Raw genomic sequence first — 21,628 nt, forward strand, 5'->3', positions numbered from 1 at the left:
GAGGAATATTACATATTACTCTCTAGATACGCTAGAAGAGCCCCTATTAATTTTAAAAATAGATATAATACCGAGTCCTCCAGTCCTACACTACGGACAATATACCAACCTCACATCCAAATATATCAGGAACCTCAGGACTGTCCACTTACGCCAAAAAGCTTCTGCTTGACAGTTCCCTCTCCTTATGAATTAATGCCAGGTCTCCTTTCTCCATCTCGTGCTCTATTGATTCCTTTGGAGTACTATGAATGCCTAACCCCGAACCTATCCAATCTTCCTCAATTCTACCATCCATCCTACCCAGGTTTTTACGTTCTTTGCTCAACAATAATAGGTAATAATAGATCACAGCAATGCAATTACCTCTCTACTCCTCTAGGTACAAGGTCCAAAAATACAAGAAGTAAAAAGCCAAAATCAACAAAAGCAAACCTTCAGCAATACTGCTCCAACCACCCTGTCAAATCTCCCACAGTAGGACACTCCAAGAACAACGAACTCTTAATCTCCAATCCCATCTCACTCCTCAACTTCTCCGAGAGCACCAGAGACATCAGCGAATCCACACCAAGCTGCACGAATGTCGCGTCCGCAGTCAATTCCGCCACACCCAGGCCTGTCTCGTTGGCAATCAGTTCCAGACATTTGCCGGCCACGCCGGTTACCGCTGAGGCGTCAGCGACGGGGGCTTCTTGCTCAGTAGTGGGGGTAGCGACGCCGCTGGAGGAGGGAGAGGATGAGCTGCTGGCGGTGGAGGGTGCAGCGGAGGCGACATTGGGAGGTTGTAGCTGGTCTTGCTTCTGCTCTGTCTTGGGGGCCTGGGGCTGGATGGTTTCAGTGGGGGGTTGCTTCTTCACGGCTGGAACCGCAGCAGAAGCAGGAGCAGGAGCAGCATGCGCAGCGGCATTCTTATTCGGCGAGAAGAAGCGATCCATCAACAAGCGGGGCACTCTGCGGAACTTAAGCTGTTCGACGACACCAATGATCTTGTCCTCGCGGAGGATGTACAAGTCGCCCGCATACATGTGCGCCTCGTCCGGCATGGGGAACATGCGGACATAGTTCCGGTACTTGCCTCCAGCAATCAAAGGCTCAGTCATGCGGCAGCTGCCGCAGCCAGGGGTGACGTAGAAGAAGTCCCTGGTGTTGGAAGCATCGCTGCCGTTCATGACCAGGCCGGCCAGGTGCGAGACGCTGTCGATCCAGTGGGGCGGGGTGTGCCAGGTTCCGTGGCGGTCGGTGGTAAGGGTGATATCGGAGAAGGCCTCGTGGTCGTGAATGACAACGCGGTCCATGCCGCGGTAGCGGGGGGCGTAGTCGACGACGTTCTTGAAGAGAGCGTAGGCGAGGGGTTTGGACAGTGTGCTGGCTTTGTTCTCCGCGGCCAGGTGCTGTAGGGCTTCGATGCGGCCCTGAATGAGGTGCGTGATGCGGGACCATTCGATAGACCAGGCTGCGCCGGTTGGATCGGCAGGGTACTTGATGCTGCCGGTGGCGAAGGGGGCATCGGCGCGCTGGTTGGTCGTGGCATTGACGTCGTACCAGGCGAGGGACATGTGGCGGGTGGGGAGGTCGAGGTGGGCTTCGAGGGCGAGGGGTTGCGGGGTGTTTGAGTTGGTGTTGGCGACTTGAGCGTGTTGGACTTCAAAGTCGCAGAGGTCCATGAGGACGTGGTCAGTGCCAGGGACCAGGCGACGGTAGAGGTGCTCTCCGACGGTCATGGCCATGTCGGTCCAGATGGAGGAGGTGGCGACGCCGCAGTTGTTCATGGTGTGGCCGTGCACAGCTTCGAGGAAGTCGGGGTGCTGGATGTCGGAGATGGCCTTGAGGGTGGCGGTGGTCTTGTCGACGGTCTCCTCCGTGACCTGGTGGATGAGGGAGGTGCGCAGGGATGAGACAGATGGTACATCGGTGATGGTGCGCTTCTGGCTGCCGCCGTTCTTGAGGTGCGCCTTGTCCAGGGTCCAGGTGCCCAGGTACTGGATCCAGTAGTTGACCTCGTTCCAGCGGTACTTGGGCAGCCGGAGGAGAGAGTAAGCCTGCTCGTCGGGACGGAAGTACTCGGCCCAGGCGGGGGTGCGGCCGGCCAGGTGCAGTGTACAGAGGCTCTTGGCCATGGTTGCAAAGTTGTCCTCGTTACGGCGGCAGGACGAGACGATGCGTGCGCCAGGCACCAGACTGCGCACAAAACTGGCGCAGATGGGGTGGGGGCCGATGTCAACCCAGAGGGTCTGGCTGCTGACGATGCCGAGTTCCTGGGCGGCGTCGATGGCAGTCGCAAACTGGACGGGCTCGCGAGTTGCCCGCACGATGTACTCTGGGTTAATAGACTTGCCGTCGAAGACGACGCTGCCCAGCAGAGGCGAGAGAACAGGGACGCTGGGGGTCTTGAAGGGCACGGCGGCGACGGCCCTGGCGAGGCGTTCCCGGACGGCGTCCATCTGCGCGGTGTGGAAGGCAAAGGGGACATCGACGTTGACACACTTGATTCCTTCAGGCTCGAGCTTCTCCCGGATGGCATTGAGGTCCTGGATTGAGCCGCCGATGACGGTGTCCTGGTGCGTGTTTTGGCAGGACAGCTCGTAAGTTGGTGCATCAGCGCCGGTGCCCACCAGACGCTCGATGTCAGCGATGGTTGCGCGCACCGAGAGCATGGCGTGACTGCCGGGGGTGCAGTGTTCCTCGATGAGCTGAGCCCGGTGGCCGACCAGGTAGAGGGCGTCTGCCGTGGACAGCACTCCAGCGACAGCCAATGCGGCGTATTCGCCGAGACTGTGGCCGATCACGGCGTGAGGAGCCGGAATGCCTAGGAGGAGTAGCCAGAGCCTGGCCAGGGCAATCTCCACGATCACAATGCTAAGCTGCGTGACCAGGGCCGTAGCAGTGCCCTCTTCCACCTCGCCAAGGATGACCGGCACGATTGAGGGGAATCCCAGGCGCTGGGACAGGTGGTCCAGCTGGCGCACCTCGGCGCGGAAGAAAGGCAGAGCCTGGAAGAGACCCTGTGCCAGCCCGGCGTAGTAGGCGCCCTGGCCGGTGAAAGTGAACACGACAGGGGGAGCCTCGGTGGGAATGGGCCGGGTCTGGGAGACGGCATCGTTGCTCACAGCGTTGCGCAGGAACTTCTGCAGGGCGGGAATGTCGCTGACGGCAGTGGCCAGACGCCAGCTGTGGTGCATGCGGCGGGCACAAGTCGTGTAGGACAGGTCGCCGAGGTCAGTCTCTGGGTTCTCGTCGAGGTAGGCAAGGAGAGTCTCCACGTTGGCGGCCAGGGACTTCTTCGATTTGGCGGAGATGACGACAGGGTGCGTCGAGCGCTCCTCACGGGCCACCGTCACCTGCTTCTCAGGGGCGTCTTCCAGCACCAGGGTAGTATTACCACCGTGCGCGCCAAACGAGTTCACGATGGCGCGACGGATCTGGCCTGCAGCCCGAGGCCAGGCAGTCTTTGTGCGTGGCAAATAAACCTGGCGCTGCTCAAGATCGGTGGGGATAGCCGGGTTGATAACAGTGGGAATGCCGATGTGCGCAGGAATCTCGTTCTTCTGGTACATGAGCAGCACCTTGAGCAGGGAGGCAATACCAGCAGCTGCCTCACCATGACCAATGTTACTTTTCACCGCGCCCAAGTGCAGGGGCTGATCGGCGCGACGACGATGGGTTCGTGGGGCAAAGATGTCCAAGACCGACTCCGCCTCCTGGGCATCTCCGGCCTGGGTGCCGGTGCCGTGCAGCTCGACATAGCTTATGTCCAGTGGGTTGACGGCAGCTTGATGCAGCACCTGGGTGTAGTTCTCCTTCTGAGCGCCGGCATGGGGGTGAGTGATAGAGATGGCCTCCGCCGAGTGGTTGGTGGCAGCAGAGAGCACGACAGCCAGGATGTTGTCATTGTCAGCCTCCGCGTCCTCAAGGCGCTTGATAACCACAGATCCCACACCATCTGCACGGCAGTAACCGTCAGCAGACTGGTCCCAAACCTTGCACTGGCCGGTGCGCGACAGGAAGTGGCCGTTGCCCAGACCGGCGTAGTTGTCGGGGTCGGTGATAATGTTCAGTCCACCGGCCAGGACAGTGTCGGCTTCGCCAGCCCACAGAGCAGAGCAAGCCGCCTGGACGGCAGCCAAACCGCTGGAGCAAGCCGTGTCCAGGTTGAAAGATGGGCCACCAAACTTGAAGAAGTAGTTAATGCGACCGTTGGCAAAGGCACGTTCGCCACCAGGGACGGCGTAGGTGCCGATATTCTGGGAGGCATTGAGCTCGCGCCAGTCGTCACTGGCCTGTCCGTAGAAGGTGGCAATGCGCTTAGGGTTGGATGATGGCGTGCGGCCAGAGACGATACCCGCCATTTCTAGGGCTTCGTATGCTGTGACAAGGGCGAGGCGGTGCATGGGATCGGTCTGCTCGGCCTCGCGAGGAGACATGTTGAAGAATCCGGCATCGAAAAGTCCCGGCTGGTCAATGAAGTTGCCAAAGGGCGTGCGTGTGGCGTTCTCTGTCTCACCGGTCGGATCATAGTGTGTTTCGAGGTCGAAGCGATCCGCAGGCACCGTCGTATGTGTGTCGCGACCCTGTGCGAGCAGCTCCCAGAAGAGGTCGAGATCATTGGCACCTCCGGGCATGCGGCAGGCCATGCCGACGATGGCCAGCTTCGAGTCTGCGTATGACTTGGGCTGGCGCGCACCGTAGTCCTGGAACACCCAGGGGATGAGATCGGTAGTGCTGATGGTCCGATCGGGGAAGCAAGCCTCCAGGGCTTTCAGCAGACCCTTGAACACCAGCGAAGTGCGGTAGGTCTCGATCTGGCACTGTGTGGCGTCGGCACAGCGTTCAGTGCGGTCGAGGATACCGGCCGTAATATTGTCCAAGAAGATGGTGCCAGTCAGCAGTTCTGTGCTGATGGCGCGGAACAGCTCAGCGGCCGTGGTGGCCTCGAAGGGCTGGCCAGAGCGCGATGAGAGGAGTGCCAGTTGCACCGGTCGAGAAGTAGGGATGACAGATCCATCCGGATGAAGAACACGGTGGATGGTCTCCTCGTCGTAGAGATGGGCGGCATGGCAGAGGCCGTCATACACGGGCAGGGCGAGAGACTTGGAGTAGCGCAGGCGCTGAGAGGCCCGGAAGGCCGCACGGATGCGCGAGGGAGGGCCACTGACACTCACAGAGGTCTTATCGGCGGCACTGATGAAGACCTTGAGCAGCTCGGGAGTGCCCGTCTCCGTATTGTATCGCGACAGTTCCTCCTGCAGGTCGGATGCTGTCTCACCGGTGACAACATGAGCCCAGCTGAGCAAGCTGCCGTCTGCCTGGGGAGCTTCGAGCTTGCGGGAGATGTCGTGGACGTAGACTCCCAAGCGGAAGGAGACCCGCACACACTCAGCGCCGTTCTGGACCACCTCAGCCAAGTGAGTAGACAGAGCGACACCAGCAGCAGCGAGCAGGCCAATACTGAGACCAGCCAAGGTGGTCCGGTCCGCGGAGAGGTCCCAGACACGCTCCTCGGCTTCGTAGTGGCCGATGAACATTCCCAGTTTCAGAATTGTCAGGAGGGCGCTTTCCATAGCAGCTCCCAGAGGGCCCTGGCGGAAATCGACCTCGGTTAGGGGCATCAGGTTTTCAAAGTGAGGCACCAGCTTTTTCAGCGGCTCGGGAAGTTGGGCGACTTCATTCTGAAGCACACGAGTGGACTCCTCCAAGAAGGTTGCCAGCTGGCGGAAGCGCCGGTCCTTGCCGTGTCGATGCAGACCGCGGAAGAGGGCTTTGAGATCATCGTTGGGGAATTCGTTTCCGAAAAAGACCAGCTTCGTAGGGGCAGACATAGTGATTAAATTAGTAATTTATTGGTTGTTTTGCTTTCAGTAAAAGGGCTTGTTTATATGTAGAGAGAGGTAATTGCTTTGCTGTGCTGTGTTGTGCTGTATTGGATGGAGATGAGAATTCCCAGCAACGGCGAGATTCGATGCCCTCTATATACTCTTTGTCGTCTCAGCAAAGTGACTCTAAATTGCGTCCGAATTTTGTAAATATTCTCCATGTCCGTCTCGGACGATGAAGTTGAGTTGATTCAGCATCAGCATCATCATCATCATCGCGATGTCAGATGGGGCCATATTCGGACGGCGTAGTGACTTCGCTCGGGTTTTGAATCCGAATATTGCAGATTACCTCGGCAGACTCAAGTCGGATTTTAAACTTTGTTTCAGGTACTCTAAAATAAGCGGTAGGCTTCGTGGGATTGGATGATGAGGGAAAGTGGCAGGATCGGACGGACAAAATGGGGCTGATGTCAGATTTGCTCGGATTGCATGGCCTCCACGTGTGTCCGATTAAACTCCGGTTGCAGAAGCATAATAGAAGCATGGAAGATAGTATAGAACAATAAACTGGGCCCAGTTCAACCGCAGCCAGAATTAAGTTAATGAGTGAATGGTCGCTACGAGCTGGTATCTCAACATGGCCTTCCGTATCCCCTTCGCTCAATCTTTCTGGCAAGAATACCTGTCCGGCCAGGAAGCCAACCTGCCTCGTCTTCCCGAAGTCGAGCAAGTCACCGAGACGGTGATGCGCATTCTCGGAGGTAATCCCGGGCGCATGCAGCTGCAAGGGACCAACACCTACCTCGTGGGGACGGGCAAATTCCGAATTCTCATTGACACCGGCCAGGTAGTCCACCTTTACCTTCCTACTATGAACATCTAAAGACTGACAACCAACAGGGTGAAGCAAGCTGGATCGAAGCCCTCACGAAACAACTTGAAGCCAATGGTCTAGAAATTTCCCATGTCTTGCTCACTCACTGGCACGGAGACCACACCGGGGGAGTCCCCGACCTCATCACCTACAACCCCGAACTATCCTCGCGGGTATACAAAAACACCCCCGATCTCGGCCAACAAGCCATCCACGATGGACAGAAGTTCCACGTAGAGGGCGCAACTATCCGTGCTGTCTTCACCCCCGGCCACGCCTTTGATCACATGTGCTTCCTGCTGGAGGAAGAAAATGCCCTCTTCACCGGGGACAACGTGCTGGGACACGGATATTCCGTTGTGGAAGATCTGGGCACATATATGACCAGTCTAACACGCATGGCGGACCTCAACTGCGCACTTGGGTATCCAGCTCATGGGACGCGTATCGAGGATCTTCCTGCCAAGATGAAGGAATATATCCAGCATAAGGAGTCAAGGATGCGGCAGGTGCTGGCCGCCTTGGAGAGGAGTCGGGCGAGGATGACGGCAACTGGGGGTGGGCGTCGTGCGGGTGCGCTGACATTCCCGGAGCTTATCAACTCTATGTATGGAGGGATTCCGGATGATATTGAGCAGGCTTTGACGCCGTTCTTGAGTCAGGTTTTGTGGAAATTAGCGGAGGATCGGAAGGTTGGGTTTGAGGGCGAGCCGAGTCAGAGACGCTGGTTTGCGGTTGGGCCGCCAGCTGCAACTGCAGTGAGGCTGTAGATACTTTGTAAAACTTTCTGTGTTTATTTGCTGTCATTCTTTATACCGGTTGTGTTGAAAGCAGTCCTTCAGTGCATACATAAGTCAATGCTCTACTTTGGTTGATGATTGTTGCTTTTTGAGGGTCTCTGTATAGATAACTCTTCCGTCGCTGCACTCAAGCGGTAGTATAGTGCAATAAGGCCTCCAGATTCAATCCGGATGGCGAACTCAACTGAGAATAAATATGTGGCATGCACCTAGATCTGAAGTCGAGATCAAAACGCGGCAGGTTTGACTTTTCGCTGCAAAAAAGTTCTCCATATTGAATCACTAATCAACTAATACCAATTGAAGTAATCACATAACTCCTACCCCAGTACAGCTACACAATCAATGAGCCTCCACCCCCTTCATAGCAGCCATCATCTTTTTCTTCTCCGCAATCTCCATCCACTCCCTCATAGGCCGATGCAACTGGAAGAACCTCTGCCTAGACCGTCTCACAGCCTCCTGACAGCGTCTCCATGCGCGATCGTAATATCCCGTTACGGCAGCATCCAAGTCTCCTTCCTTACCCGCCAATGCCTCCGCCAACTCCACCGCATCAACCAGGGCATGATTACCCCCTTCGCCCCCAAAAATTGGCATCGCATGCCACGAGTCCCCAATAAACACCACCCCCTGCTTCTGCGCAGCATTCACATCCTCCCTCGTTACCGACACACAGCGACTCACCCAGTTAAAGACACGATGAGTCGGCAACGCCTCGGCATTAAGCAGCTGGGACCACGGCCTCGCCAGATCCCGGGAGGCAATTTCCTCCAACAAAGCCGGAGGAATCTGCTTGGCCTCAGCAGCAGAGACATGCGGCCGATAGAGAGGATCCTTATTCTCCTTATTTTCCGTACTCGGTCTCGAATACGACCAATCGAGATGCACATGTGTAGGAGTGATATTACAAACAGTAATAGGGGTATTGAACCCATCGCCCACACCAGCTAGGATATTCGACGGTCCGGAGTGCGGACGGATAAGATTATCGAATTCCTTGCGAGGGAGTTCCAATTCCCCATGATACACCACCACAGGAACGATATCCGGACTCACATGGGGCAGGATCTGAGACCGCACGCTAGAATGCACGCCATCTGCTGCGATGACCAATGAGCCCTGGTACTTGGCGCCGTTCTCGAAAGTGGCCGTCACGTTTCCCATTGAGCCCTGCACGCTGCTCAGACGGTGGCCGTAGCGGATGTCCACTTCCTCGTCGCCGCTATCGGCGATCCAGGTGCGGAGGGCATTGCGGTTCGCCCGCACAATGCATTGCTTGGCTTCGGGGTCTGGAGCCACTAGGAGGTTGCCGGTGTGGTTGTCCCGGAGGGCTTGGTCGATCCAGCCGGTCCCGCCGAGGATGCGGTCTGGAGCCACGCCCCGGGTGAGGCTGCGGAGGGGCAGGTCACCCAGGGCTGTGAGGAGGGAGGTGTAGCCCCATTCACGGAGGCTGATGGCGTAGCCTTGGCTGCGGTCAGGGGTGGAGGCTTCAAAGACGATGTTGGGGATGGAGGCGTTGGTGAGGATGCGGGAGACGGTGAGGCCGGAGAGGCCGGCGCCGATGATGAGGATGGGAGGGGTCATTATGGGCTCAATGTTTAGAGTAGATGGGTAGTGTATTGTTCTATGACGGTTCTATTCTTCATGGCTTTCTCTGTTTTATCAATTGTTCTTAATCTCTGCCGGACGGACTGGTTTGCGCTTGGTGTATGGTCTGACTAGATGTGTTTGGCCCCCACGGTAGAAATCCGATGATGATATCAGTCAAAAGCCGGTCGGAAGGTAAATTTAGATGTCCGTTTAGTTTTGCGTCGGATTCTAACCTTATTCATTTTTCTGCATCTGTTTCATGTCCATGTGGCATGCTAGTAGTGACTGACATTCTCCGAAGTCCTATCCGATCTGACACTGAAGACACTATATTCTCCGAGAAGGGTCTATAAAATGACCCTCCGCCACGAACAACTCAACCAGCATCGCAACACAATCACTCAAATCAACAAGCATAGTAACTCATCACTTCAATAAGTCAAATCAATCAATCAATCAAAATGTCCTCCGTCACCTTAACCACAACCACAACCTCCACCTCCACCCCACCCAAACCCACCCCCAAAGACGAACCCCAAGAACAAATCTACACCCCCTGGCGCCTCTTCATCTACGACATCTGGGTCCTCGGCATCGTGAGCACCCTCGCCTGGGGCTGCCGGATCAGCACCTACCTAATCCCCTTATTCCGCTCCAACGTGGGCAAAAAGCACCTCGACATTGGCGCCGGCACCGGCTACTACCTCAACCAAGCCCGGATCCCCTCAACAACCCAGCTCACAATCGTCGACAACGAGACCCACGCGCTCAACGTCTCCCTGGCACGCTGCAAACACCCATCCACCCAAACACACGGCATCGTCACCGACATCCTGCAACCCTCGCCCTTCCCAGAAACCTACCTCACCAACAATGACAAAAAATTCGACTCCGTATCAATGTACTACCTCCTGCACTGCCTGCCCGTGCCCGTGGCCAGCAAATGCAAGATCTTCACGCATCTCAAGAAATACATGACGGAGGACGGGGTGGTTCATGGAGCGAATGTGCTGGGCAAGGGGGTGAGGAAGGATAATTGGTTTGCGAGGATTATCCGAAGAGGGTGTTTGAATCATGGGGTGTTTCATAATGAGGAGGATAATGCGTATGAGTTTGAGAGGGCCCTCAGGGAGAACTTTTGGGAGGTGGAGACGTGGGTGGTCGGGAGTGTTTTTGTTTTTAGGGCCAAGAGGCCGATTCTTGATGCTTAGGGGGGTTTAGTGTGTTTACTAGTTGGTTGCTTGGGGGTTGGTTAGTGATGGAGAGTGTGGAGGTTGGTGGGAAGGATGAGGGCTTGGTGGATGGGTAGATAGACTACATGGGTATGAGAGGGGTGGGGGGTGATTGGTATGGGTGGGCTTAGAAGAGCTTTTGGTATTGTTTCAGAATTCAGTTGTCTGCTTACTGCATCATCAGCAGTCTATTACTAGGAGAATGATACGTAGTTAAGCACTGGCATCGGCTTTTAATCGTCTTTTGCGGGTTTTAACCCCGCTGCTCAAGACTACTAAACAGAAACAATTCAGTCCGAAAGGAATCGCCAAGTGTGCCTAGATTCAGATTCTCGCGCTTCTATTACAATCATACCATCGTCATTAGAAGAAAAGGAAAATCATCCTATCAACTCCCCCAGTTCATATCGAAAAAGAACGTATCCGGCCCCGCTATCTCATTGAACGGAATCCCCGAAAACAACTCCTCCCACATTATATCCGCCCCCGGATCCATCCCGTCCGCCACCGCCGCCGTCGTCGTCGGAGGCACCCCGAAGAGCGAAGGGTTGTCTAACGACGGTGGCGAGAGCGCCTCCCAGGTGGATACTGGCAGGAGGGATGGCACCCCCAGATCCGCAGGCGGGGTGGATCCGGTGGGCACCGGCCAAGAGCAACCGGGCGCATGTCGATCATCATGACTACTCTGTGGCCGAGGCACGCCCGGGAATGTTGGGGGAGTGGCTGGACTCCAGTTGGTGCTCGGCAGACTGCTTGGTGGGAGTGCGGCCGGCGCCGCCAGCTTCTCTTTCATGCGCCGCATGAGTTGTCCGAATGGGCCGCCGAGAGATTGCCCCAGCGTTGCCTCGTACTGCAGGTACGACGACTCGACCAGCGGCCAGGCGTACCGCACCAGGGCAGTGTCGCTGCTCACATAGCACTCTGCGAGGGCCATCGCCAGCGCGTACCAGGGAATTGTTACATACCAACGGAAGCCCTCGGCACGGGGGTCGGTGTGCATGAGTTGCGCTTTCTCCAGCACGGGAAGACACAGACGCAGCAGCTCGGTGTTGCCCTCGCGGCGAGGCGGCGGCGCCTGACCGTGCCATTGGAGCGGTCGCGCGGCTGCCAGTCGGACTGTCGCGATTAGGCTCTGCGTGCCGTGCCAGGTGAACCAGGCGTACGCAGAGGTGCCAGGGTCACAGAAATGGAGGAGCCGCAGTGCTTCTTGTTCGAAGTGCCGGGCCTGCTGCTGCGGCCAACAGGGGTCGCATGTACGAGAGCGGGATGTAGAAGTACCGGAAGTAGAGGATGTGGGAGTTGGAATCCCCCCGTCGACCTTGCGATCGTGTTGAACAAAGTTGAGAAGACGGCCCGTCCGCTGAGCATGGTAGGTGACCAAGGCAAAGGTCGTGTCTGTCAGACCCTCCCGGTTTGGATCGCTGTGGGCGGCCGTGGTCGGATCAAAGTCCGAATCATTGATGTGCTGGGGAAGAGCTGTGGATGCAGACTCGTCGACACTAATCAGCGGCTCAGATGCCTGGCCGAAGGAGGCCTGCAAATCCATCAGGCAAATGGTAAACCAGAGGCGCCTCCGTATCTGCTGATCGAAAAAGGTCTCCGTCTCGGGATCCAGATAAAGACCGAGGCCTTTGCCGATTCGCACAGCCAGTGCGATCAGAGTCCACACGGCCGGAGTGCGGTCTTCAGATCTCCTAGCTACCTACAAGGAGTCAGTTTATCGTCTTTCTTCTTGGGACCAGTGTCGAGTCATACCAGATACAAAACAAACGCTTGCAAAACGGTAATATCACGGGTGGTGAGCAGACCCGCACGTCCAATTGCCGTTTCACAGGCTACACGAGCCTCGGCCAATAAATCTGCCTTGTTGGCATGAAACATTACGGAGCACTGGTTGTCCGTCATGCTGCTAATAGCCGAGTAGCAGACGGCGGAACCCAGTGCCTCTACCGAGGGGTGACCATCAGCATACGATAGATACGGTTCCCCCTGAACCATCCATCGGTTCAGCGACGGACGATGGAGGATCTTAATCACTGGATCGACTTGTTGGAGATACACTTCACAGAGCTGACGGCCGACCACCGGATTATGCAACGGACTCATGGACCGTAGGGCTGCAGAAGGATTGCTAGCTCCCAGGCCAAGAACCTGGATTCCGTCATCATTGGGCGGCTCGGACTTGGCTGAGTCGGAGGAAGGGATCGGGCCCTCTTGTCCTCCAGCCAGAGATGATTCGACCACTTCGCGGAGTCCGTGAATCTGCATGTGTCCGCGTCAGCATTCTTTCCTTCCTTGGTCCATGTTGGCAGACCTACTTCATCCACCAAGTCGGCCCAGAACTGATCGGGTCGTTGCAACATGAGACGCTTGGAAACAATAGAACTATTGAGGATGGGGGAAGTATTAGGATTGGGAGCAGTTTGGAATGTGGAAGTGTCGGATAATTGGACGGACTAATGATCATTGTCGGGGTCAGCATTCCGCGAGGCTGAAAAGGTCAGAGTGCAGCCTCACCTGTTCGCGCGAGGTGGCGGATGGTGTTCGGGTATGGGAGTGGGAGTTCATCCCCTGGATGAGAGCTTCCAGTCGGTATATTCGTTCCTGGAGATCCTCATTGACTGGGACAGATGGCTGGATTATCCGATCGGTCTCCCCGGGAGCTGATGTAGGCGGAGGCGATGACACTCGACGCGGACGAGTGGCATGTCGGCCTCGGGGTAGTCGTGTGCGATAGATGGGGACACAGACCGTTCCCGATGCAGCACAGTTGGTACAGGGGGTGAGCTTGTCGCACTTGACCTTGCGCTTGCGGCAGAGTTCGCAACTGAGCTGGGGAGTCGTGGTGGTTTTTCGCGGGGGCAGCGATCTGGCGGGGGAACTGCGTTGTTCCATCACGAAAATCGAGCTGTCGCTGTATTTCTTTCTCTCTCTCTCTCTTTCTCTCTTTGTCTGTCTGTATTTATGGTTCCTTCACTGTTTTGATTGTAACTCCTTGTAGATAGACGGTGATGTTGAATCTTGAATCTTCGATGTCGGAATGATGCGATGACGGTGGAAGAAGTATCTCTCTGTTAATAATAGGCTGGATCCGGTCACCCGCTAGACGCAAGGATACGACAGGGGTTGTGGACAGTAGTATCCTGCAGCATTCGACGCATTCCCTCCAGGCAGGCTAGATCCTTCCGATTCCTTTTCTGCTAGTAGCCAGAGAATACGAACTGACGATTGGGGATCTCCGCACTGGAACGTCAGCAAGCCCGCTGGTCATGGCTGGTGGATGCTAAGCCGACCCGGGCATATGCACTCATTCTGGCCCCCATCGCAATCCTGCGTCAATCGGCCTTTTGCTGGTCGTGGTGCTTCTTGCTCCCACATCCGCTGAAACACTCTGAACCTTTTTGCCTGCTGTTGTGGTAAGATTCGAACTCAATATACTTGTTCTTCTCCTCGCAACAAATATGATTCGGTTATGCTCGGCTGGCAATCCCCACCCCCTTCCTTCTTCCCCTCTTTTTCCCCCCTTCAACCAACACTTTCTGGCGTGGTCCAGTCCCACCTTCGTTTAGCATTCATCCTTCTAAGAACAACGTTCCTCGCGTGGGAAGGCCAAGCACAGACAAGATCGGCCTGAATGGTCGCCCTACCAGCCCGGTTAGAGGAAGGTGAAACTGTTAGTTCCTCTACCAAGCCATGATCTAATCGGCTGGTCGTGGCGTTGTGACCACATGTGGTTGGGCGATCTCGATCGGTACTCCTACTACCACAATGATGGGTACTGTAGTCGGTTGCCCTCCTAAGCAAGTATCTCTTATGGAGATGGCGGATGCCATCTTTCTATTCACTTGATCTAAGTGCCATCTTCAAAATACTCCAGACAATTCTTAGCGCCTACGATGACATCGTCCGGAATCAAATGCCGATAATAGATTAAGCAGGAGCTATTCAAGGCCATCGGAGGATATCAATCTCCGACGAAGGAATGCCAGAATCCGTGGCTATTTTCCACCTGCTAACCAAGTGGAGCCATGATGATCCCTACCCGCAACAGCGATGGGACAGAATCCAAGTATGTTGAGTGGGGGAAGCGTGTCAGATCGAACGATCAGCACCTTGCCACCTTCTACTTCTGTTTAGCACTCAATACCTCGATATACCTCCACCGTGTCCAGCAGTTCAGAGCTACAGGAGGATTCTCCCCGGCGACCCACCCGCCTTCCATCTGGGGGCTAAAACCATCCTCTAACTAACTTTGCCAGACGTAACCTGGACGGGATCAACGCCCTGAGCCGTATTCTGAGCTAAGCAAACAGCGTAGCCTGCAGAACATGACAAGCCATTTTACACACTGGCGGTTGCTTCAAGTATCACCATGCCGATCAGGCTTTTCTCGCCACAAACCAGATCTCGCTATCTCCCAGACGAAACACATTCCTCTCTGGCCCGCAAGTAGAGTCATCCTCTACCACATCCTGATACAACTGAGCCACTGCATGCCGTCAGACCACAGAGTCCTTCTCGTATATGTAAATAAGATGATGGACCAGGAGCCGCGTAGATCCCCATGGCTTGCTTGGGTCGCAACGAAGCACTAGACAAGACTCCCAAGCCTTGTTGGTCAACTTAGCTTTGCTTTGGTGAGGGTCTTCTTGAGCCTTCGACGAATACGAGCCGCACCTAGTTAGTTATATCATCCCTTGCATCATTCTTGGTTGTGCTCCCAGTGCCTACTTGATCGGGATCTGACGTGGAGTTGCCCGAGATAACAGAATTCGCAGTGAATGGCCAGAATCTTCTATCGATCATATCGCGATTGACATCAGAGATGTGAGAGAACAACGTGTCGGTCCCACTCAGGTTCAACAACAGTCGTGGCTCGGCTCGTGCGGACTTATGCAATCTCCTCCCATGCCTCCTTACGTGTATTCGTGGCCAACCTAGTCTTGAAACAAGAGTAACCTACTCCTTTAATGCGCGTATACTTACTAAGAGGTGTGTCCTCGCACATCCTGTCTTTATGCCTCTCTAACGATACTTCGTCATCTACGCTATCGTAGCATGGGGCTGTGCTGCTGACTCATTCACAACAGGCAATCGAGCGACTAACGTTATAGAATTGGTGATTCTGAAACCAACTATCTGGGCATCGTGTTACATAAAAGGCTGCCTAGACAACCCAACATGGCTACATGTTGTGAAAGCTTTTACACAGTCAAGCTGTTTCTAGCCTACCTGAACGGGAAAGCAACTAGATTTACATCTAAGTCTTACTTGACATCCCTTGGATCTTTATAAAATATCTGCGATACCTAGTATACGAAGCTTTCATATTTTTCGCATAAATGTTTTGACTTATCAATTTAAAAGCATGGCAGGTCGCGAGTCACTCCGGCATCACTTTTCCACCAACATATTTTTTCTCTGGGCCATATAAGCGCTAGACTTAACGTTGTACACTTAGATTATAGTAATTGCGGACGCAAAAGAAGCAATGATTCACCCCTTACAGATTTCGCTAAGTGATACCACGGTACTCTGCTGATTAAACACTATGCCCACAGTGCTGATGAAGGCAAGAGTCGGGGTAGGAAGGCATCCAATCTCGAGAATCGGCTACTCGTACAGCTTTAATTCCCCTTCAGCAGAGTCGGTATTGTCAAACTACTGAAATAAGCTCGTCTAGTGGGTCAGTCGATGATGCCGGGATTGAGCGCTGTGCCTTCGATGCAGACATTCCCCTTGCTTGGAACGAGGCAATCGGCTAAGAGACACGTGGTTGCGGACGGAATTCCTGAACATGCGGAAAGCAAGGGTCTCTAAACTGCAGAAGTTCTACCTTGAGCTGAAAAGTAAATCGTGAGTCTAAATGCTTGGTGGGCATCGAGAGATGCCTATCTACAATATCGTGGGGCACATTGCAGCATTCCTAATGGAAGCAACAGTGACAGTTTGAAGTTGCTACTCCACACCGGATCTATCGGGATCGCGATAGAAGATACAGCGAGATGCAATCTGCTGCTGCTGCATTCCAAGCATAATCATGCATCACACCAGTAGATTGAAGGTCTCCATCAACCGACGTGGTTGGTATTCCACATGCAACCACCCGCGGAGAGCATGCCGCACACCGATAGAAGTTTCTGGCATCGAATCTGTCAATTAAAAGTCCACTCACAGGAACCAGCATTTCTCAGCGCATAGTGGAGCCCATCACTTCTAACCGAGCTGGAGAGGGTGGTTCCTGGGATATCCGCGTGCTATTCGAAGGGCGTGGAGATTCCCCACCATCGCATCCAATCCCTTCACGTCATGACTCATACCCTTCCCTCTACCAGCTATATCTATACTTCGGACCATCCAGCATCCCATCTCTTTTCCAGCTTTCACAATACAATCAAAACCACTACTTAATAAGTTGTAAACAACAATCAAAATGCCCCAATCCCTCCGCTTCCTCACCCTCGACGTCTTCACCACCACCCCCTACTCCGGCAACCCGCTGGGCGTGGTCTTCCTCCCCTCCGACAACACCATCACACAATCCCAAAAACAGACCATCGCCCGGGAATTCAACCTCTCCGAAACCATCTTCATCCACCCCACTGACCCCGCCACCCCCTCTGTCCGCAAAATCGACATCTTCACCACAGATGAAGAACTCCCTTTCGCGGGCCACCCCACTATCGGCGCAGTCTCATGGTTCTTGCAACATTCACCCAATGAGTCCGACAGAAAAGATGTAACGACTCTGCTCACTAAAGCTGGTCCTTTCGCCATCTCCAGTGTGTCGCCTCCATCAGCTGGTGGTGTAGTAGCCGCTAAAATCGCACACAACGTGCACATCCACTCTTCACGGTTCCCGTTGTCGGAGCTGCTGAGATTGCATCCCTCTCTGACCCCGTTCCTTTCCAACGGGAAGAGTGCTAGCTTCCCCGTCTTCTCCATTGTCAAAGGCATGAGCCAGGTGCTGGTTGAATTGCCCAGTTTAGAGGCATTAGCTGCGACGGAGGCTCCCGTGAGCGGCGAAGACATTCCTTGCAAATCTGTCTCTCAGGGCGGGTATCTTGATGAGGGGTGGGAAGGGAGCGGTCTTATTGTGGTGTACTTCTATGTTCCGGGTGTGCATGATGAGCAGACCGGAAAGAAGGTCATCCGGTCAAGGATGCTATTGAGAAACATTGAGGATCCGGCGACGGGGAGTGCGGCGAGTGGATTGGCTAGTTATTTGACGCTGACTGCTGCTGGTGAGGGGAAGGTCGATTATGATATTGTGCAGGGGGTGGAGATGGGGAGGAGGTCGGATATCAGTGTTGCTGTTAGTACGAAGAGTGGTGCTGGTGGTGAGAAGAAGATCGAGACGGTGGAGTTGAGGGGGAGTGCGGTGAAGGTTATGAGTGGGGAGTTGGTTGTTTGAGTCTTCGGTTTCATGTGAATAATTGTTTTGTTGGCAATGCAATGGACGGTCATTACTACTACTTGGTTGTACTGGTTCAAGTAATTCAACTTCAAAAAAGGGCCTCGAGGCGGTATATGAGGAGGGTATTATCAAGATGGCTAATAGGTTTGTAAAGTTATCTACAGTTGTAGGAAGTTAGTAATGACTATAGTATAGTCATAAGTTCTTACAGGTGATCATTTACTTTGAACTTGACCCAAGTTATCAAACAAGGTTCAATTATTATATGTCAGTCTTCTCATACAAACCGTGAGTAGTATATGCTAATTCATACGATTTACATTGGTGAATGGTATATAACCTCCTATCCTCAGTCCTCGAAGCCATTCACAACCGCGGAGCGAACTTATATATATTGACACCCTACCCCACCAATACAATCCATATTATAAATTTACTAGTACCAAGCACACCTCACAGACCTAACTATAAATACTTAGTAGTAGTATTAAGAAGCGAAGGCCACATATAACAAGATAGCATATGATAGATCATTAATACTTGACACTATAACCCCTATCCATTAAACCCCGATCGATCCCTGCATGACACCCCCACGACCCCCAACTAAAGCCGAACGGTCCACCTCCAGCCGGGGAGGGGACAGAAACAAGCGGTAACGATGAGAGATAGATATAGCCTTATGAGTCTTATCTACTGTTTCGAACGTATCCATTCCTTTCTGAATATCCATCTTTTATTTACTAGCTCAGTTGTACGGGCAATAGTTTTCTGGGTTCAATAACGTACCTATCTTGTTGACATCTCATTGTTGGTCCTGATGGTGATGAACCTAGCTTGATATAATAAAAGGAAACAGAAAGTGAGCAGCAATTATATATGTAGTATTCTCTACCCAGAATAGAAAATGAACGGATCCTCAAAGAGAAAAAAATCCAAGAGACAAAAAGAAAAAGGAAAATGGCAAGAACGGGGTTCGAACCCGCGCCTCTTACGAGATCGCATTTCCGCCAAACAGGACCAGCCCAGCTAGTAAACTAAACCAGTTGTCCAACGACTTAAGTGCGACGCCTTAAACCACTCGGCCATCTTGCCTTTTCAGTACCTTGTTTTTCCGAAACTTGGGATCAAGAGAGGCATGTGGTGGGGCCGGTTGCGGGGATGGTCGGGGGAGGAAGATTGGGATAGGGTGATGAAAATCAAAAAAGATATGACAAGAGTGGGACTCGAACCCACGCCTCTTTCGAGACTGCAATGCTATCCAGCTGTTGCTAGACAAGGTGTTTCACTTGAGTGCAGCGCCTTAGACCACTCGGCCATCTTGCCTGTTGATGTGTTATGTTTTGCATTATTTGTATTATATTGAGGAAGGGGCAGATAAGGTCGAGTTGGGTGGATGCACATGTATGTTTGTACCTATGTCACGGTGGGTTGTAATATATTTCTGTGGGAAATTTAGTGCATTACGAAATATAGAATGAATCCTATTAGTTTGCCTCGTTGAATCTTTCTATCATAGCTCGCTCGAACCTCTGATGTGTTGTTGGATGACTATGTACATTTTGAACAACTAATACTATGTACCTGGTACCCTAAATATATGTGGGTTACCATAGAAGAACATAGTATGTCTCCCATGCCACAGTGCGTGTACATACGAATGAAGCATATAGGAAGAAGAAACCATCAGTTATTCCTCTTCTCCGGAAGAATTAATTATAGGCAAAGTATTAAGTGGTGTTCTGTTTGGTGCAGTTGCAGATGCAATGTCGAGTGGGCGAACTGCTCATCATGTTCCCGGGCAGACATTCCAGCCCCGGATACAATAATCGCCTCGTGCTTCTCCCCTGAAGAGACGATGCCGTTTCCCAGTAAGGCTGATCGCGGAGAAAAACCTATCACACTGAGAGATCTCACTGAACTGATAGGTCGAGATAACAACATTATCCTGACTTCCGAGATATGACAGGTCCATTTGCCTTGGGTAAATTGCCTGTAGTATATACCACAAAAGTCCTGAGTTAGTCATCAAGGCAAGATGGCCGAGTGGTCTAAGGCGCTGCACTCAAGTGAAATATCTTGTCCAGTTCAACTGGATGTATTGCAGTCTCGAAAGAGGCGTGGGTTCGAGTCCCACTCTTGTCATATCTTTTTGCTCCTATTTTTGCATCCATGCACCCCGTATCGACGACGGCTCACGTGAAAATAGCCTGTCGGCTAGGCCAGAGCGAATCTAACTATAGCACCGGGGAAGACATCCGGCAGCTGTCGTAGCTTTGAACAGACCGAAATTGACCATGGCATCGTTAACGCGGACTACGGGCGAGGATGCACCATGCCGAGACGGAGTAGGGGGAAGCTAAGTTTGGTGTCGGGAGCCTACGCAGCTAAGTCTAAGCTCAAAATTGTCTAGATCCAGAAGATCAGCACCGTTGGCGAGACGAAGCTGGATGGGATGGGCGGCCGGATCCACCAAATCTCTGGGCTAAAAAGAATTTGGGGGTCGGACCCGCCCCGCTAAGTGGATGATCGTGCGGTGGGATTAATCAATAAGCATTAGCAAATTGAAGACCATTATATTGGACTTCTGCTCCTGGAGAGGGAGGAAGCAAAGCTTTTTGATGCATCAAGTTGCCGTCTGGATGGATACGAGGTGACGGCGGCTGTTGTTAGAGTTGCTGCAGAACCTTAGTGCAGACATGGGGGGAAGGATTGGCCAGCGCGCGCTGCGTGGCACAAGCAGATAGAGTGCAGCACCCTGGTTGCTTTTACGCTGACCGGGATCATGTCGATGCAGGCGCCCAGGCCACGGAGACCTGAAACGCCAGACCAGGATGAACCGGAATGAATATGCAACTAGCGCGAGAGTCAAAACCAGCTCAGATGATCTGCGGGCTATTCGTAGTTCGTGTGATAATAGGGGACATTTGATTCTGGGTGTTGAGAGGATAAGACAGAGAGGCTTAAGGCCTGTCCAGACCAGATAGAACCCCTCCCGGCGAAACCCGTATGGGCAATTTGTATGGCGCAGGAAGTGTGTGGTGGTGATTCTGGCCCCAACCGCCACTTCATCAGCACCAAGGCTGGGCAGCGCATTCCCACTGGTATGATTGGTAACGGAGTCGCGCGGTAGGTCAATCAAAAACGTGGCGGCCACGAGTTATAGCCACGCCCAACCTCAGCGAAGGGTTCCAAGGAGGTCTGACATGGGCCAGGCCAGAAGAAGCCAGAGGAGGTAAGTAAGTAGTTCTGGGGGCCACTCGGTTGGAATGTAGGGGCCATTCAGATTGGATGGGGGGTGTTGCACGAGGCGGAGAGGATGGCGGTGGGAGAGGAAGAAATACCAAATACACGACAGAAAGACAAAAGATGGTATTGACGGGAAGAAACTCTGGAAGAGGCGGAGAAGAGACAAAGAACCGCAAAGGAAGAAGCAAAGAGGCGCACAGGGGATTTAAGGTAAAAGCAAACTCTCGGTCGGCAAGCAGTGGGGAAGAAAACAAGGTGCTTCGATGGATGTTCCTTGCCTGGTGCAGGTTTAGTTAGGATATGTAGTATGTATGTATGGTATGTGGTAAAATAAAATAGAAATAGAAAAAAAAAAAAAAGTACGACCAACAAGGCTGGCAAAACTATTGCTGCGGCATCAGGGGAGAATTTCTTTGATGATTTTCCTTCTCTTGCCTTACTGCGCTCCATCTGCCTGCCTGCAGGTGCAGGTTTTCCAGACCTCTTCGGCGGCAGCTCATCCCTTCTGGCGATGTCACCGACGACCAGTTACTTAGTGATGCTGCTGCTCTCCACCGCAGGCCCAGTCTTTTCTTCTTGACTTGCTCCATCCAACCCGTCTCCCAGTCGCAATTCGCCTTTTGCTATCTCTCCCACTTGCCGGCGCG

At 53.4% G+C, this 21,628-nt stretch overlaps 6 protein-coding genes and 3 non-coding genes across 9 annotated transcripts; 4 read left to right on the forward strand and 5 right to left on the reverse strand.

Moving 5' to 3' along the window:
• Nucleotides 1–437: 437 nt before the first annotated feature.
• Nucleotides 438–5,819, reverse strand: nscA (non-reducing polyketide synthase nscA; the record flags this gene model as incomplete). Its single annotated transcript, XM_026770939.1, has 1 exon — nucleotides 438–5,819. The coding sequence occupies one exon, from the start codon at nucleotides 5,817–5,819 to the stop codon at nucleotides 438–440; it is 5,382 nt and encodes a 1,793-aa protein (XP_026629327.1).
• Nucleotides 5,820–6,453: 634 nt separating this feature from the next.
• On the forward strand, nucleotides 6,454–7,460 carry BDQ94DRAFT_157803 (beta-lactamase-like protein; the record flags this gene model as incomplete). Its single annotated transcript, XM_026768810.1, has 2 exons — nucleotides 6,454–6,663; nucleotides 6,717–7,460. 2 exons carry the CDS (start codon nucleotides 6,454–6,456, stop codon nucleotides 7,458–7,460), a joined length of 954 nt encoding a protein of 317 aa, XP_026629328.1.
• Nucleotides 7,461–7,832: 372 nt separating this feature from the next.
• On the reverse strand, nucleotides 7,833–9,077 carry nscC (FAD-dependent monooxygenase nscC; the record flags this gene model as incomplete). The annotated part of the gene is made up of 1 exon (XM_026770940.1): nucleotides 7,833–9,077. The coding sequence occupies one exon, from the start codon at nucleotides 9,075–9,077 to the stop codon at nucleotides 7,833–7,835; it is 1,245 nt and encodes a 414-aa protein (XP_026629329.1).
• A 467-nt stretch (nucleotides 9,078–9,544) lies between these two features.
• On the forward strand, nucleotides 9,545–10,294 carry BDQ94DRAFT_167926 (S-adenosyl-L-methionine dependent methyltransferase; the record flags this gene model as incomplete). Its single annotated transcript, XM_026770941.1, has 1 exon — nucleotides 9,545–10,294. One exon carries the CDS (start codon nucleotides 9,545–9,547, stop codon nucleotides 10,292–10,294), a length of 750 nt encoding a protein of 249 aa, XP_026629330.1.
• Nucleotides 10,295–10,551: 257 nt separating this feature from the next.
• nscR (Zn(II)2Cys6 domain-containing transcription factor nscR) lies at nucleotides 10,552–13,335 on the reverse strand. The gene is made up of 4 exons (XM_026774877.1): nucleotides 12,833–13,335; nucleotides 12,634–12,771; nucleotides 12,071–12,577; nucleotides 10,552–12,017 (listed from the first exon to the last, which is right to left on the reverse strand). Exons 1-4 carry the CDS (start codon nucleotides 13,208–13,210, stop codon nucleotides 10,704–10,706), a joined length of 2,337 nt encoding a protein of 778 aa, XP_026629331.1. The 5' UTR covers nucleotides 13,211–13,335; the 3' UTR covers nucleotides 10,552–10,703.
• Nucleotides 13,336–16,696: 3,361 nt separating this feature from the next.
• Nucleotides 16,697–17,878, forward strand: BDQ94DRAFT_138874 (PhzF family phenazine biosynthesis protein). The gene has a single exon (XM_026765321.1). It carries the CDS (start codon nucleotides 16,749–16,751, stop codon nucleotides 17,727–17,729), a length of 981 nt encoding a protein of 326 aa, XP_026629332.1. The 5' UTR covers nucleotides 16,697–16,748; the 3' UTR covers nucleotides 17,730–17,878.
• Nucleotides 17,879–18,693: 815 nt separating this feature from the next.
• Nucleotides 18,694–18,827, reverse strand: BDQ94DRAFT_t81. The gene has a single exon. It is a non-coding gene; the product is annotated as a tRNA-Leu (tRNA).
• A 116-nt stretch (nucleotides 18,828–18,943) lies between these two features.
• BDQ94DRAFT_t80 lies at nucleotides 18,944–19,058 on the reverse strand. The gene has a single exon. It is a non-coding gene; the product is annotated as a tRNA-Leu (tRNA).
• Nucleotides 19,059–19,764: 706 nt separating this feature from the next.
• BDQ94DRAFT_t73 lies at nucleotides 19,765–19,877 on the forward strand. Its single transcript has one exon. It is a non-coding gene; the product is annotated as a tRNA-Leu (tRNA).
• The last annotated feature ends 1,751 nt before the right edge of the window (nucleotides 19,878–21,628 follow it).

This window comes from Aspergillus welwitschiae (assembly GCF_003344945.1).
Source record: "Aspergillus welwitschiae strain CBS 139.54b unplaced genomic scaffold BDQ94scaffold_7, whole genome shotgun sequence".
NCBI lineage: Eukaryota > Fungi > Ascomycota > Eurotiomycetes > Eurotiales > Aspergillaceae > Aspergillus > Aspergillus welwitschiae.